Genomic DNA, 16,522 nt, shown 5'->3' on the forward strand with positions numbered 1-16,522 from the left:
ATGCACTTGCGCAAGTTTATTGGGAGAGCCACCGCGGTCCTTGTCCCAGTCAGGCTAACGCGTCCACGCCACTGTGCCGCGAGGGGTGGGGGGACCATTGCTGCACACAGGCAAGCTGCATAGGGGCCAGGGCGGAATCCGCATTGCTGTAGAAGACCTTCCCGCTCTTCCCAGGTGACCCGCAGCAGCGAGATATCTTCCAGGATCAACTCCTGTGGAAAATGTTGGGAGAGTGTTCAGTGTAGGTGCCCCCTACAGCTGTTTGCTTCCCCCAATGCACAGAAACCCCAGTACAGCCCTGAAGCAATCAGTCCCCCTTACTCACCATTTCAGGGCTCCTGTGGGTTATGTGCGCTCTCTTTGGTATGGGAAAATTATGCTATTGTGAAGAATGTTACTCCTTCACTGTGTGGGAATAACTGTCTGGTATAAACAATGCTGCCTCTGGTAAGTGTTGCCTTTTTTGCCTTTCCACAAGCAACCTTGACATCTCGGCTGCCCGTGTTATCAACAGCTCAAAGACTCCAAAACCTCCGGAAGAAGCCGCGAAAAAGCAAAGAAGACCTGCTGCAAGCAGTTATGGATCACTCTGCCAGAGAGAATCAAAAAGTGCAGGACTGGAGGGAAAGGGAAAGCAGGATCCGCCAGAGAAACGCAGCGGCCAGGAAGAAAAGCACCAAGCAGCTGATAAGCATCCTGGCGCGCCAAGCGGACTCTATCCAGGCGCTCACAGCCATGCAGGCAGAGCACTACTGCGCCCCCCCCCCAATCCCAAAGCTCTTTCCCTTGTGCCCCAATGTCAGCTCAAAACCCCCTTCCCCAGCATCCAGGTTCTTACCACCACCACCAGCTGCCCCCAACACCTGTACGTTCACCAACCAGCCCTGAGAACTACGACCCTTACCCTCCGCACTCAACCCCTATCACCATGCAGTATTTTCATCCTGAAGTGCAGCACTCACTGCACAGCACTCCAGACAGGACATATTCAAACCTGTGACTGCACAGTTCCCCACCCCACCCCCCTGCCCTTTTAGGTTCCCAAAATGTTGTGTGTCTGTCAATAAAGTTATTTTCTTTTCAATAAATGAATTCTTGGCTTTGAAAATAGTCTTTATCATTGCAGAAAGTCAAAGATACCTTAGCCCAGGAAAGAAACAGGCACCGCAAATCAGCTTAGGAAAAACAGATTCCTACTTACATTGTAACCACTGCACTTCACTCCCGTGCAAGGCACCAAACATTACTGTTGGCTTTCAGCCTCAAATTCCTCCCTCAAGGCATCCCTAATCCTTGTAGCCCTTTGCTGGGCCTCTCTAGTAGCCCTGCTCTCTGGCTGTGCAAATTCAGCCTCCAGGCTTTGAACCTCGGAGGTCCATGCCTGACTGAATCTTTCACCCTTCCCTTCACAAATATTATGGAGGGTACAGCACGCGGATATAACCGCGGGGATGCTGCTTTCCCCCAAGTCTAGCTTCCCATACAGAGATCGCCAGCGTCCCTTTAAACGGCCAAAAGCACACTCCACAGTCATTCGGCACCGGCTCAGCCTGTAGTTGAACTGGTCCTTGCTCCTGTCAAGCTTCCCTGTATACGGTTTCATGAGACACAGCATTAACGGGTAAGCAGGGTCTCCAAGGATCACAATGGGCATTTCAACGTCCCCTACTGTGATCTTCCGGTCTGGGAAAAAAGTCCCAGCCTGCAGCTTCCTGAACAGGCCACTGTTCCGAAAGATGCGTGCATCATGCACCTTTCCAGGCCAGCCTGTGTTAATGTCAATGAAACGCCCACGGTGATCCACAAGCGCCTGGAGAACCATAGAGAAATACCCCTTCCGATTAACGTACTCGGATGCTAGGTGGGGTGGTCCCAGAATAGGAATATGCATCCCATCAATCGCCCCTCCATAGTTAGGGAAACCCATTTGTGCAAAGCCATCCACAATGTCCTGCACGTTCCCCAGAGTCACGGTTCTTCTTAGCAGGATGCGATTAATGGCCCTGCAAACTTGCATCAACACGATTCCAACAGTCGACTTTCCCACTCCAAACTGGTTCCTGACCGATCGGTAGCTGTCTGGAGTTGCCAGCTTCCAGATTGCAATAGCCACCCGCTTCTCCACCATCAGGGCAGCTCTCAATCTCATGTCCTTGCGCTGCAGGGTGGGGGCGAGCTCAGCACACAGTCCCATGAAAGTGGCTTTTCTCATCCGAAAGTTCTGCAGCCACTGCTCATCATCCCAGACTTCCATGACGATGTGATCCCACCAGTCAGTGCTTGTTTCCCGAGCCCAAAAGCGGCGTTCAACGGTGCTGAGCATTTCCGTGAATGCCAGAAGCAATTTAGTGTCATACGCGTCAGGCGACTTGCTATCATCGTCAGACTCCTCATCACTTTGGATCTTAAGGAATAGCTCAACTGCCAAATGTGATGTGCTGGCGAGACTTGTCAGCATATGCCTCAGCAGTTCGGGCTCCATTTCCCACAGAAATCGCGCTGCACAGAAACCGTTGAGAGAGTCAAGATGGAGCCAAACGTGGACGGAAAAACAGGGATTGGTGGGATGTGAACCGATGCATCACGGGGTGTTGGGACAGGAAGCAGAATGACCCGCCCCCTCCGCCCCTTCCCACAACCCACAGCGCCAAAATGGCGCCAAAATGGGACGAGGTGCTCTGTGGGACAGCTGCCCATAATGCACCACTCCCAACAGCGCTGCAAATGCTGCAAATGTGGCCACACTGCAGCGCTGGTAGCTGTCAGTGTGGCCACACTCCAGCGCTTTCCCTACACAGCTGTACGAAGACAGCTGTCACTCCCAGCGCTGCACATCTGCAAGTGTAGCCAAACCCTCAGGCTGCAGCCCTTCTGTTACACAGTGTAACTTCAAAATGATCGGGGCGTGGAGAGGAAGCTAAAAAGCTTCCCTTGTCTAGCTTGGCAAAGCGGAGGCCGTGAGGGGATGTGATTGCTCTCTGTGAATACCTGGCGGGGAGGGCAAACACCAGGGTGGAGAAGAGCTATTGAAGCTATGGGACAATGGAAACAGGGAGACACTGGCCCTGAATAAGTTTAGGGTGGAAATGACAAGATTTCTAACCATCCGTGGCAGGAGATTCTGAAACAGGCTCCCAGTAGGAGCTGGGGGAAGTAAACAGCCAAACTAGCTTTAAGATGGAGCCTGGTAAATTGATGAATGGGATTGCATGCCGAGGCTGCCTGGGCGAGCAGGGGACTGGACTCGATGACCCAGATTGGGCCAGGGAACGGGATCCATGACCTGGGTTGGGCCAGGGAACGGAACCTAGAGGGGCTGGAATGGGCCTTCGAGGAGGTAGTAACCCCCAGAACCCACCCCTCGCCCCCGCAGAGGTCTCAATATCTTCCTTCACTCCCTCTCCGGTCCCTCCCCTGCAGTCACAGAGGGTTTCCACTCTCCCTGACCACCTGCCCTCACCTGGGTTCCCTCCCTTCTCCAATGGCAACCCCACCCACCAGTCACAGGAGAGCTGGCAGCAGGACATAGAAGCAGAATTTCTCTAACCAGCTGGGTCACCAGGAGGGAGCGGGTATAGGAAACATCAGTTCCTCCTCTCTGCCCATCAGGGCCTTGGGGGCTGGACCAAGCCAGCTGATCCATGGAGTCCAGTTGAGGGGGGGGAGGTGACACAAAGTCAGGCACTTCTTTACAATATCTGGGTCCTCTCATTCCAAGATGCCCACAGCTGGCACCCCTCAGCCCCCCACTGTCAGTTTCAGCCCAGCGGCCAAGTATTGAATGAGCCATGGAGGCTCCACTCCCTGCTCTCTAAGAAAAGGATCCTCTAGAAGAGGGTAGAGACCCATTGGTGGGGACGTTGTTCAGTGGGGACCTTGCTGTAGCCCTGCTGTCTGCCGGGCATACAGAGAGGCGCTCAGTCTCCGGATCTGTCCTTCCCATCACCTTTGATTCCCCATCTGCTGCTCCACTAAGTCCTGTGACCAGGCCCCTCCTGGCGCTGACCCAGGCAGAGATCCATCAGTGCAGAGAGGGAAGCTAGCTGGGATTGCCAGGCCTAGTTATGGTCCTTGGTTATTTCATACACCCAGGCAGAGTTCCTCTGGGCAACATCTACTTATTCCTTTGCAGAGCTGTCTGAGTCTGTCTGCTCAGGATTGCCTCATTTGGACCCTGCAACCTACCCCTCCATCCCTTGTTTCTTCTTTTACTGTGTCCCATAACATAGGCGCTGACTTTTATTTTTCCTGGTGGCTGCTCCACCCCCACTCCGCCCCTTCCCCTGAGACCCCACCCTCGCTCTGCCACTTCCTGTGCCTGCTCTGCCCCCTCCCCTAAGGCCACCTGCACTCTGCCAAATGCCTCCTGTCAGCCACCAAACAGCTGTGGCTGGTAGGTGCTGAGCACCCCCTATTTTTTTCCCCATGGGTGCTTGAGCCCTAGAGCACCCATGGTGTCAGCACCTATGTCCTATAACGTGATGGGTGGTTGGCTTCATGGCTGCTTCCTTGTCGGAGGAGATGGGCCTGTCACTGTGCGGGTTAGCGCGGCTCACCCAGGATTCAAATAGGTGGGCACCTATGGGTCACTAATAACAGAGCTGAAACTATGGTCTCCCTTGGTGATTCTCTACCCATCTTCCTTCCCCATAGAAAGCTGCTTCATGCAGCAGAAGATAGAGGGTCCCATCACCCTGAACAGACGAATGGAGGAAGCCTGCAAACCTGGAGTGGATTATGGTAAATCTGTGATTTGGATCTGCTGATTCTTTTTCCATGAGGAGAGCGCAGAGACAGGGTTCAGAATTCGATTTGGATTGTAAAGTTTGCCTTTGAGGCTGAATTGGGGTAAGGTCTGGATCTGCTGGGACAGAAACCTGATGAGATTTTGGGGCCATAAGTGCCAAGAAATGAACAAAATCAGATGACTGTTTAAGATTCAATCTAACCCTAAGAATTTATCTGCCCCCCTGTCACGGTACGCAACTCACCCCTGTGGCACCTCCTGCTGGTTCTCTCAGGGAATTAGTGTTTCCAGCCTCCGGAGCGCCCTCTGCAGGCTGGTGTCCCGCCTGCTGCTTGGCCCAAGTCCCTCCTGGACCCCAGTGCCCTTTTCAGGCCAGGGTGCTGCCTCCTTGCAATACCCCCACAATCTCAGGGTCTCCCCACCCAGGGGAACCCACAACCCTCTAACCCCACCTTGCTTCAGTCATGGGCTACTGCCAGTCACCATCTAGCCCCCACTCACTGGGGCAGACTGCAGTGCAAAAGCCACTCATCATAGGCAAGGGGGGTTTGGACCTGCTGCCCTTGCAACCCCAGTACCTAATTCGCCTTCCACTAGGCCACAGCCTCAGGGATTTCCAGGCCGGAGCGCCCCAGCTCCCTTGGCCTTCCCCCAGCGCTGCTCCAGTCTAGGTACCTTCTCTCAGCTCTCTGCAGCCAGATCCCTCCCTCTCAAAGCTAGAGAGAGTCTATCTTGGTTTCTGGCCCCCAGCCCTCTTATAAGGGCCAGCTGGGCCCTTATTAAGCCAGCCACAGCTGTGGCTCCTTTCCAATCAGCAGGAGTGGGGTAACTATCCTGCTATGCCCCCATTCACGAGTGGCAGGTTTGTAGAAATTTTGGTGGTGTCCACAACCCACCCACTCCCAAACTCTGCCCCCCACCTGCCTATGGCTATGGGAGAGAGTTTGGGTGGGGGGAGGAGGTCTGGGGTGCAGGCCCTGGGCTGGGGATTAGGGTGCAAGAGGGGTGCAGGCTCTGGGAGGGAGTTTGGGTGCTGGGTGCAGGCTCTGGGCTGGGACAGGGGGTGGGTGTGCAGGAGGGGGTGAGGGGTGAAGGCTCTGGGATGGAGTTTGGGTGCAGGGTCTGGACTGGGGGTGGGGGTGTAGGAGGGGGTGAGGGGTGTAGGCTCTGGGAGGGAGTTTGGGGGTTGGAGGGGGTGCAGAGGGAGGGAGTTTGGGGGCAGGGGGAGATGTGCGTGAAGGGGGAGGGGGTGCATGCTCTGGGAGGGAGTTTGGGGATAGGAGGGAGGGAGTTTGGGGGCAGGGGAAGTGTGTGTGCAAAGGGGAGGGGTGCATGCAAGGGTGAGGGCTGTGGCATTGAGGATGAAGGGTTTGGGGTGTGTGAGGGGGCTCAGGGCTGGGGCAGAGGGTTGGGGTGTGGGCTCTGCCTGGGACTGAGAGGTTCATGATGCAGGAGGGGGCTCAGGGCTGGGGCAGAGGATTGGGGGGGGATGAGGGCTGGGGTTGAGGGGTTTGGGTTGTTGGAGAGGCTCAGGGCTAGGGAGGAAGGGCAGCCTGCCCTGCCAAGTTTGGTTGGGGGGCACTAGGACCCTGTGGCAGCAGTTGATGCCAGGAGCCGGCAGAGCAGACTCAGTGAGAGCTGCAGGCTCTGGGGCCCAGGGGAGGTGAGCAGGGGCAGCAAGTGGGGGCCAGGGGAAACCGGGGGAGAGCCCCGGCCCCAAACATTGGTGGAGCCGAGCCCCCGGGCCCTGAATATTGCTGGAGCCCAGGCACCATGAGTGTATAAGAACATAAGAACATAAGAAAGGCCGTACCGGGTCAGACCAAAGGTCCATCTAGCCCAGTATCTGTCTATCGACAGTGGCCAATGCCAGGTGCCCCAGGGGGAGTGAACCTAACAGGCAATGATCAAGTGATCTCTCTCCTGCCATCCATCTCCACCCTCTGACGAACAGAGGCTAGGGACACCATTCTTACCCAGCCTGGCTAATAGCCATTTATGGACTTAGCCACCATGAATTTATCCAGTCCCCTTTTAAACATTGTTATAGTCCTAGCCTTCACAACCTCCTCAGATAAGGAGTTCCACAAGTTGACTGTGCGCTGCGTGAAGAAGAACTTCCTTTTATTTGTTTTAAACCTGCTGCCTATTAATTTCATTTGGTGACCCCTAGTTCTTGTATTATGGGAATAAGTAAATAACTTTTCCTTATCCACTTTCTCAACATCACTCATGATTTTATATACCTCTATCATGTCCCCCCTTAGTCTTCTCTTTTCCAAACTCGCCGCCCCTGCCCCCTTTTCCCTAGTATCTGAGCACTTCACAATCTTTAACATGTTTATTCTCACAACCTCCTGTGAGGCAGGGCAGTGCTATTATCCCCACGGTACAAAAGGGGAAACTGAGGCATGGAGTGACTAAGTGACTTGCCCAAGGTCATGCAGCTAGTCTGTGGTGGAGCAGGGAAATGAACCCCGGTCTCCAACTATTGCCCTCACCACGGCACCAGCTTTCTCACAGCCAGTTTGGGGAGTCAGTTACACAGCGAATTCTCTACAGAAAAATACTGCAGACCTTCAACTGGTGTTTTGTATGTCTTCCTTTTTTTTAAGTGTATAAAACCAGGCTTGTTAGAATTCAACAAGTGGATAGTTCTGACTACTACATCATGGAAATTGTGGAACTCATTAAGGCAGGTAAGAGCTCCCCTTCTACAATCAGGGTGCAATTTCTCTGAATGGCCTTTGGGATAAAGGCCGGCATAAGAGCTATTTCTCTTAGCCAGAGGAAGTGCTAAAGCCCCAAGGCTAATCTAGTCTCATGCTTCAGGGCATTAATTTATCGCCACAAGGGGACAAGAAAGAATTTCCTCAACCCACCTAGGCAGCCATGCCACGAAGAGGCAGACAAAATAACAAGGGGAACCTCTCCCTGTGGTCAGCCTGGCACAATTGGTCAGTCTCATTATGAGCTTTTTCAAGCTTCCTCTGAAGCAGTTGGCATTGGCCATTGTGGGAGTCAAGATCCCAGACTTGGTGGCCCTTTGGCCCAAGCTGCTATAGGGGAGATGGAGTCTCTCTTCCTCAGTGCTGACTTTTATAAATCAATATAAAGGCAAAGGAAGCAGGGATCTAACTGTGCTCAAAGCGGCTTCACTCACTGGGAGCTGATTTGACTGTTCTAATTATTTGAATTACCTGAGATTAGGGGCCCCTTGTGCTAAGCACTGGACATATCCAGATACAACCCCTGCCTTGACGAGGTTACAATCTAAATCAACACTGGGTGGCTTTATTAGCCCCATTTCACAGGTGGGGAATTGAGTCCCAGGGAGATCGAGTGACTTGTGCAAGGTCACACCAGGAGTCTGTGGCAGAAACATGAGCTGAGGCCTGAACTCTTCAGGCCCAACCCGGTGCCACAACCACAAGACGGTCCTTCCTGTCTCTAATGACTGCTGGAGCTTCAGTGATTGGTTATCGTAGCAGTCACACTAGGGCTGAATTTGTACTGAAATCGCAAGAGAACACCTAGGAGTCTCCTCTTCTCTGTTCCTTTCATCTTCATCTGTCTCCACCCCGTACTATCTCCTCCTCACTCTGCTCTTATGTGTGACATCTTTTTTCACCCCCGCCCTAGGGACTGATGAAGATCCGCAAGGAAAAACCCACCCATTCATCAGCCACATAAAATGCAGGGAGTCTCTGAGGCTGGAGCTAGAATTGAATCCAGATTCGCCTCGTAGTCTAACCCTGGACCACCATTCCTCACAGAGGCTACCCAACTATTTCACCAGCACAAATCACTTTGTCAGTGCAATTTCATGGTCCCTGCATCCAGCCACAGTTGTTCCTAAATCACTTCGGTTTCAACTGGGTGGAACTATAATTAATTAGAGTAAAAACAACACCTAAAAATGAGCTTTACCAAAAAGATGCAGCTCACAGAGGCTAAAAGTTCCATCCTCATGCTGTATCTGGAGCATTGCATGCTGGGATCTGTAGTCTCTCTGGACCTATGAGACGGGAGGCAACCCACTGTTTCTCTGCAAGTCAGATGTGGCTCTTAGGCATGGGTGGAGTGTGAGCCACCTATTTGGGGAGGCTAGACCCCAGCCCTGCCTGTCTCCCTTTCCCACCAGAGCCCCGAGCCCACCACTGTGGCTGCCAGCCCCCCGGCCCCAGTTCTGGGCCGCTCCAGCTGGCCAACCTGAGCCCCCCCAGCCCTGAAGCATTGGGTGCTGCAGCCCCAGTGCCCTCAGCCCCGGAGCACCAGGTGCCGCAGCCCAAGTGCCCCCAGCCCTGGAGCGCTGTGTGCTCAGTCCCCAGCGCCTCAAGCGCCACCAGCTCCGGAGCGCCAGGGAGCACCAGAGCTGGGGGGCCCCAGCACCAGGGGCACCCAACTGCCTCAAGTCCTGAGCCGCAGGCCAGCCCGTGCTAGCCCTAGCCCTAGCCCTATGTGGGCTGTGGCCAGGGGGAAGCAGGATAGGGCTCGGGGAGGAGCATGAGTGGGGCCACGCCTGGCTGTTTGAGGACGCTCAGCCTCCCCTGGCCTGCCATACCCGCTGCCCATGCCCTTAGGCAAACCCGGCTGCCCTTGAGGAACTGAGCAAACAAATTGAACACATTTTGTGCTTCATTGCTCACCCTTCTGCCTGTCCATCCCAGGCTATCCTACATCATTGGCAAGGACACCTGGATCGAGAAGTGGCCCAACGAGGACGAATGCCGGAAGCCGGATTTCCAGAACCTCTGCCAGGAATTCCTTGAGTTCTCTCAAACCATGACCATGTTTGGCTGCCCAATCTAAACTTGGACCCAGCTTTCCCAGCAGCCCCAAGGGGACAGTTTGAGCTGAGATGGAGCATAACCCTCAGGGTGGAGACATCTCCAGTCAGAGTCCCAGTGCTGCTGACACTCGCCACTAGCCCTGTCCTCTTCGGGGGTTTCACTCTCTTTTCTTCTTATTTTTTTTTCATATATATATAAATAAATAAAAGGCTGATTTCTTACCCTGGCCTGCTGTGTGACTTTTTACCAATCTTTACATAGTCTGCAATAGAGCTGTATAAGTAACCAGCTACTAGGATCATGGGTGCATGAGAAACACCTTAAATTAGATTAGGATGGACAAGCATGAATGGGTGGCTAGATACGCATGGATGTATATTTGGGAGAGAGTCTTCTGTACCACTGTGTGCCTAGGGTGACCACACAACCGGTTTTTGCCGGGACAGTCCCTTTTTTCAGCCCTGTCCTGGCCATCCCAACTTTTTGTCAAAAAAGTGGGGTTTTGAAGAATGTGCAGGGAGAGGAGAGCGGCAATGTCACTCTTCAGTCTAGAAGATACCATCAGAGATGCTTAGTTTTGCAGGTCTCAAACTGTGGATTTGTGTCTCCAGAGATAATATGCTTGTTAACAGTAAAGATGTTTTTAAATAAATACATAAATATATAAAAGTGAGAAATAACAGGCCTCAACCCTATTGTCCCTCTGCAAATTTGTGTACACAGAGTCAATCCCTAACGTCTCTCTAAAAATGCAAAGTTTCAAAAAGTTCAGTGAATAGAACAGGGGTTGGCAACCTTTCAGAAGTGCTGTGCCGAGTCTTCATTTATTCACTCTGATTTAAGGTTCCACATGCCAGTAATACATTTTAACGTTTTTAGAAAGTCTCTTTCTAGAAGTCTATAATATATAACTAAACTATTGTTTTATGTAAGGTAAATAAGGTTTTAAAAATGTTTAAGAATTTTCATTTAAAATTACATTAAAATGCAGAGCCCCCCCAGACTGGTGGCCAGGACCCGGGCAGTGTGAGTGCCGCTGAAAATCATCTCGCGTGCTGCCTTCGGCACCCGTGCCATAGGTTGCCTACCCCTGGAATAGAAGATTCTTGGCGGCAGAATAGATCTGGACAAGGAGAAGTCTGGGACAGGCAGTAGAAACAAAAGTGAAACTGTTTGAGCAGCATATTCCGGAAGTCTTGAGGACTTTGAGTGTAGCCTTCACTGATTTGAGATCTACCATACCATTCTCGTACTAGAAGGGAATATGTATAATGGCAGCAGGCTGTAACAGAGACCCAGTTTGGGAATAAGAACCATTCAAGAAATATGTTTGTGGATGTTTTAAAGAAAGTCATACCAGTGAACTGGTGGGAGTCACTTAAGCACTTGGATTCAGAGACTGTTGAGGTGATACTCTCACTTTTAACAGAAATAGATATATTTTCTTCCTTTGGATTAATTCATTCAAAATTGAGAAATTGTTTGGGACCTGAGAAAGAAGGAAAGCTTGTTTTTCTTTTCCAGATTATGAAGAAACAGGAAAATGAAGGTGAAGACAACTGAGTTAGCTGCAGAAGCCAATATTTTAATTTTCTCATGTTGACCTGGCTGACATAGTCGATTTAATTTTTTTTATAATATTTCATTTAACTATTTTAGTTAAACAATTTTAACAAAAACAAACCTGATTTTAAAAAATGTGAATGTTTAACTAAATTCAAAAATTCATATGCTGTTTTGTTAAAATATTATATGTTTGTTGTTGAAGAAAAAAATCCAGAATACGTAATGTTGTTGTTGTTTTAGTTAAATAAAACAATTTAAATGTCTGTCTGGTGATGTTCTCCTAATACAGCACAGCAAGAAAATCCTCCAACTATTAATGATTAACCTGTCGAATTGGAGATAGTTCACCTCCCAATGACTTAATTAACATCTGCTTCAATTACCTTTGGTAAATGAAATAACCAAACAGTCATTCATTTTCTGATATAGCTGTAAAACTAATCTGAAAAGTTTTCAAAATAAATCACTTTAAAAATGTATAGTGTGTACCTTCTAAAAATGAAACCTACATTTATCTCTGAGTTGTGAAGAATATGTATTAAGGTTATAACAACCAACAAGAATACAGTGTTATGTAGAAAACCATGATTAAATTGAGTCTGGCTCCTGGCATGACACTATCCTGCCCAGACTCTGGTAAGTTCAGCCCTTAAAGGCCTGTTTCCCCATACATAGGGTGACCAGACATCCCATTTTTAAAGGGACAGGCCTGTATTTAAGCCCTCCTGCAGGTGTCCTGACTTTTTCTTTAAACTGGGCAAATTGTCACATATTTTGTGGTAATATGGTAAAGTGAAATGTGTTTTACAGGTCGAGGGCTGCAAACCAATCCCCCTGTTCCAGTGCTGGAATGATTGTAGCTAACATAACCCTCCTGAATCGTTGAGTTCTGACAAATGTGTTCAGTTTCCTGAGATCAAGGATGGGTCTCCATCCTCCAGGTTTCTTCTGCGTTAGAAAATAATGGGAATAGAAACCCTTCCCTCTCTGACATACTGGCTCTACCGCTCCCAGTTGTAGGACATGTTCCACTTCCTGTCTCTGCTTTTACAGAACCAGACTAACACGGCTACCCCTCTGATACTTGTCTCAGGAAGGGCTCCTGAGAGGGGTCCCTAAAGAGGGATGGGGGGTAGATGGGATGGAGAGAAACTGGATAGTGTAGCCAGTCCTGATGATTTCCAGAACCCATCTGTCAGAACTGATAGTTTGCCAGATTGGATAGAACAGCATCAGGCGGTTGGTGAAGAGATGGTTGGTGGGATCTATTGTTGGCAGCAATAGTTGGGGGAGATTTGACAAGCCCTCGACCAAACCTTCAAATCTGCTGTTTGGATGTTGATTGTTGAGACATGGGAGTTTGGTCCGCGTCTGGTCAGCGTCTGTCTATGTCGCTGCTTAGCATATTGTCTCAGTTGCTTTGTGTATGGGATTTGTCTGGGTCACTCTGATGTATAATACTTGCCTTATTTGCATTTTGCTGTAGGTGTATAAATGCCAAGAGATCTGAGAGTGGCTCTCAAGTCTTTCAACAAGTAGAGTGACGCATTAGTCTTGTCGGCGAACAGTTTTAGACTCTCGAATGGAAGGTCCTCTACCGTGGCTTGGACTTCCTTGGGGAATCCTGAGAGGTGAAGCCAGGAGGCCTGGCGCATTACTATGGCAGTAGTGATGGTCCTTGCCGCTGTGTCAGCAGAGTCCAAAGATGTCTGGAGGGCTGTCCTAGCCAAGAGGTGACCCTCAGAGATGAGCGATGTAAACTGTTCTCTTTTGTCCTCTGGTATTCAGTCGAAAAAGTCAGAAAATTTGGAATAGTTTATGTAGTCGTACTTCGCCATGGGGGCTTCATAACTGGCGATGCAGCAGTGAAGTGTTGCTGATGAGCAGGCCTTGCGGCCAAGTAAGTCTAGTCTTTTCCATTCCTTATCAGAAGGGCTGGTTCTGGATACGTGTTGTTTGCCCTTTTTGTTAACTGCATCAACTACCAGTGAGTTTGGCTGAGGGTGTGTGAATAGAAATTCCATCCCTTTTGGAGGGATGTAGCATTTTTTGTCCGCCGCTTTAGATGTGGGCGGAATGGTAGCTCGGGTCAGCCATATGTTCTTGGCAGGTTCCGTGAGTGCTGAGTTAATCGGAAGGACAATCTCGGAGCAGGTGGACATATGGGGTTTGTCCAAGAGAGAGACTTCCTCCCAGGTGATCTGGAGCATGTCAGCAATTTGTTTGAAGAGATCCTGGAAGTTCCTGAGATCTTCCCCAGCAGTGGGTAGAGGGGGCATAACATTCTTCTCTGGCGAGGAGTTACAGGTAGCAGGAGCTGCCTCCTGATCTGAGATTTCTTCTGCCTCCTCAGAATTCTGTTTGGCAGGGGCGTCTGGTGGCACTGTGCATTTTGGTGGAGAGCGTCTGTGTACCTCCATGGTGCCAGTTCTGGTGTTAGAGCAGAACTGTGTATAAGCTGCCTGTGGGTGCCAGAATGACCGCTGAGGTGGGAAGGGAATAGGTGGGGATGTGACCAGACCACCCTTGAAATTCAGACCCTAGAGGAGGTGTGGGACGCTCCTGATGTGCAGACCAAACACTGCCTTGCATCAGTGAAGAGTGCTGGGAGAAAAAAGCCTCCCCTTCCTCATCTTCATCCTCCTCACGAGAGGAAGGAGGAGCGGCTGTAGCTGGTGGAGTGAATGGAAGTGAAAGTGCTGAAACAGTGTCCCTCCCGAGGAGAGGTGAGCAAGGAACTGTGGATGCTGGGGTGCCAGGGAGGAGGTTTTCTGCCCGCTCTCCTTAGCACCTGCCTGCTTAGGGTCTGCGGCTTTGACGTTACCGCCAGTAAGTTGGGGAACGTTTCCACTTGGACATGGTCTTGGCAGGGGCAGTGTTAGCTCTCCTCTTCCCACATCCTCTAGGGGACAGGTTCCTTCCCTTCAGGGGCGGGGGTGGGGGAGGGAGGTCTGTAGGAAGCTGCCTGTGGCCACAGGGCAGCAGCAGAAGTTTGCCAGCCCAGGTGTGAAGTGCCACTGAGGGACGTCTCCATGGGGATGAGCTTCAGTTGAGGGGCCTGGGCTTTCCTAGTCCAGGCCTCAAGAGATTTTGGCACATGAGTTTTGCCGCAAGCCCCAACCACTGGCCAAATTGTGCACGTCCCTCAGAAAGTGGAATGGCCTCGCAGCGTTTAATGCCAGATGCCCCCGGCATTCTGAGGAAAACAAATGAACCAGCAAATACTGGACTGTGCCTGTATTTGCATCTTAAAGGTAGGCACATCTGGGCTGCCTGTCCACACCCCCACCCACTACTTACCACGGCGCGGGGCAGCCACTTACAGGTAGGAGGTGGTGACGGCTGTTTCCCCCTCTCCCTGCCCCCGGTTGGGAGGGGACAAGCTTGCAAGCTCTGAGTCCGGGAAAGAAACTGAGCAGTGCGTCCCACTGGGTAGACAGAAAAATTAACCTAAATAATCTATTGTCTATTGCCCCAGCCTGTTCCAAACACATTACACAAGGCCAATTTCACTCTCTTCCTGGAAGTTGGCTTTATTAGCAAACCAATAACCAGATACCAGGCTTCCCAGGCCAGTTTCCGTTTCCCAGGGTTGGCTGTTTCTCAGGTTCCCCGGTAGGATCGCTGTGTCCCAGGTCGCGCCAATAATGGGCTCTGCGGATGCTGAGTCCCTGTGAAACTCAGGCCTTCATAGCTCACGCTGGGCACCCCCAAAATCAGAGGCATTCAGAATTAAAGGCTGCTTTTGCTATTTTGGTTCTGAGCATCTTGGCTAATGTCACATAGCAAGCCCATGACAGGAAGAGAACCAGGTGTCCTGCCCCCTCCCCTTCTTCTCTAACCATACTCCCCTAGCGAGGAGTAGAATCCAGAGCCCCAACCACTCAATCTACTCTCCAGCAGCTCTGCCTTGCCATTTTCTGAGCTGCGGGACAGAGGGTTCCTGCTGCCCTGACCTCTCGGGGCAGACCGGCCACAGGAGCACATGCCAGCACGCAGCGGTCACACACAATGAAGCAACGAAGGACAGCACCGCAAAGACACATTAGTGCCCTAGCTGTTCTGCCATCCCACCCCGCCTCCACCTGGCCATACCATCAGGTCACTAACGTGAGGGGAGGATTGAAATTGGAAAGGAGGTGACGGGAACCACCACCCCATGCACGGGGCTTGGGCCTTCCCCCACGCAGAATACAGCATGGGCTGTTTGTGCGCCAGGAAATCACCCCCATGCGCAGTGAGGGGCAGATGCTGTGTCTCCCCCTCTGCTGGAGGGGGAATGGTCGGGCCTCCACCCGCAGCTGCTCTGAGGGGAAGTGTGTGCACAAGGCTCGTGTTGTGCAAACCTTGCCCCATGTAAATACACTCAGAGTCAACCTATGATCCAGCTCTTGTAAAATGCAGCCAATTAACACCACAGTGACCATGGGTGTAAAGCTGTGGCCTCCTTTTAAGGGTCTACTATTGCCCAAGATCTAAGTCAAGCTGAGGCAGTGTTTGTGTGATGTGCTAATTCCCGAGCTCCTTGATGCCTGCACAGTGTTTGTCATGGCTTCGCCACACATAATGTTGTTCTGTTATTGATCTTAATTTGTTCTGTGGCATTTAATAGTTTATGGTGTTACTTGTCACATGCATGAACACTCTTCCTATCACTGGTCCATCTGTAGTGGACCTATATGTGGATGCCGTGCCCTGATGTTAACAGCTGCAATGAACAAGCGTTATTACAATTACCCGTGCTCCTACACAATGCTGCATTCTTGAAAGGCCGAAGTTTATGGAGCCAGGTGTAGACACTGAGGGGTGCATAACATCAGCACAGAGACAGGCAAATTCTCTGTGCTGACCATGCCCTTAGCTTCTTATGGAGTGGCCTCCTGTTTATGTACTAAAAATGGAGTAGGCCTCGACTGTGTGCCACTGTATACCTTCCATCTTGTACAAGTCCCCAGTTTACACAATGGTATGGAACAGGGGCTTAGTCACATCAGACCCTGAATCAGGGAGAAAGTTCCCTAAATATGTAGCATTCTATTAGTTACATGCTGGTACCTGGTTCAAAGGGGATTTGTTTGCTTGCTTTATTATCCTCTTGTCTGTTTATTGTGCTGTTACTATGTCTTAATTAATGACAGTTAAGGACTATTTTGTTCTATGTCTGTACAGGTCCTAGCGCAATGGGATCCTGGTCTGTGACTGGGACTATGAGGCAGTGCTGCAATACAAATAATCACATGCCGATCTACAGAAATACTTTTGTACCGTAGCCATTCCCACTGGCTTAAGAGATTAGTCACTGAAAATGGAAGTATGTGAACTTGACATCTGCAGTTTAACTCAGTCCCTTCATCTCCTGCAGTGAGTGTGCTTTCTGCTCAATACACGCTCAATGGTCCACATAATAGGGTTATGA

General features: G+C 50.8%; 1 protein-coding gene across 1 annotated transcript; it reads left to right on the top strand.

The window, feature by feature from the left end:
* Nucleotides 1-4,531: 4,531 nt before the first annotated feature.
* Nucleotides 4,532-9,951, top strand: LOC123353248 (complement C3-like). The gene is made up of 4 exons (XM_044994220.1): nt 4,532-4,740; nt 7,363-7,446; nt 8,390-8,576; nt 9,418-9,951. The coding sequence occupies exons 1-4, from the start codon at nt 4,665-4,667 to the stop codon at nt 9,557-9,559; spliced, it is 489 nt and encodes a 162-aa protein (XP_044850155.1). The 5' UTR covers nt 4,532-4,664; the 3' UTR covers nt 9,560-9,951.
* The last annotated feature ends 6,571 nt before the right edge of the window (nt 9,952-16,522 follow it).

Source organism: Mauremys mutica, chromosome 19 (assembly GCF_020497125.1).
Source record: "Mauremys mutica isolate MM-2020 ecotype Southern chromosome 19, ASM2049712v1, whole genome shotgun sequence".
NCBI lineage: Eukaryota > Metazoa > Chordata > Testudines > Geoemydidae > Mauremys > Mauremys mutica.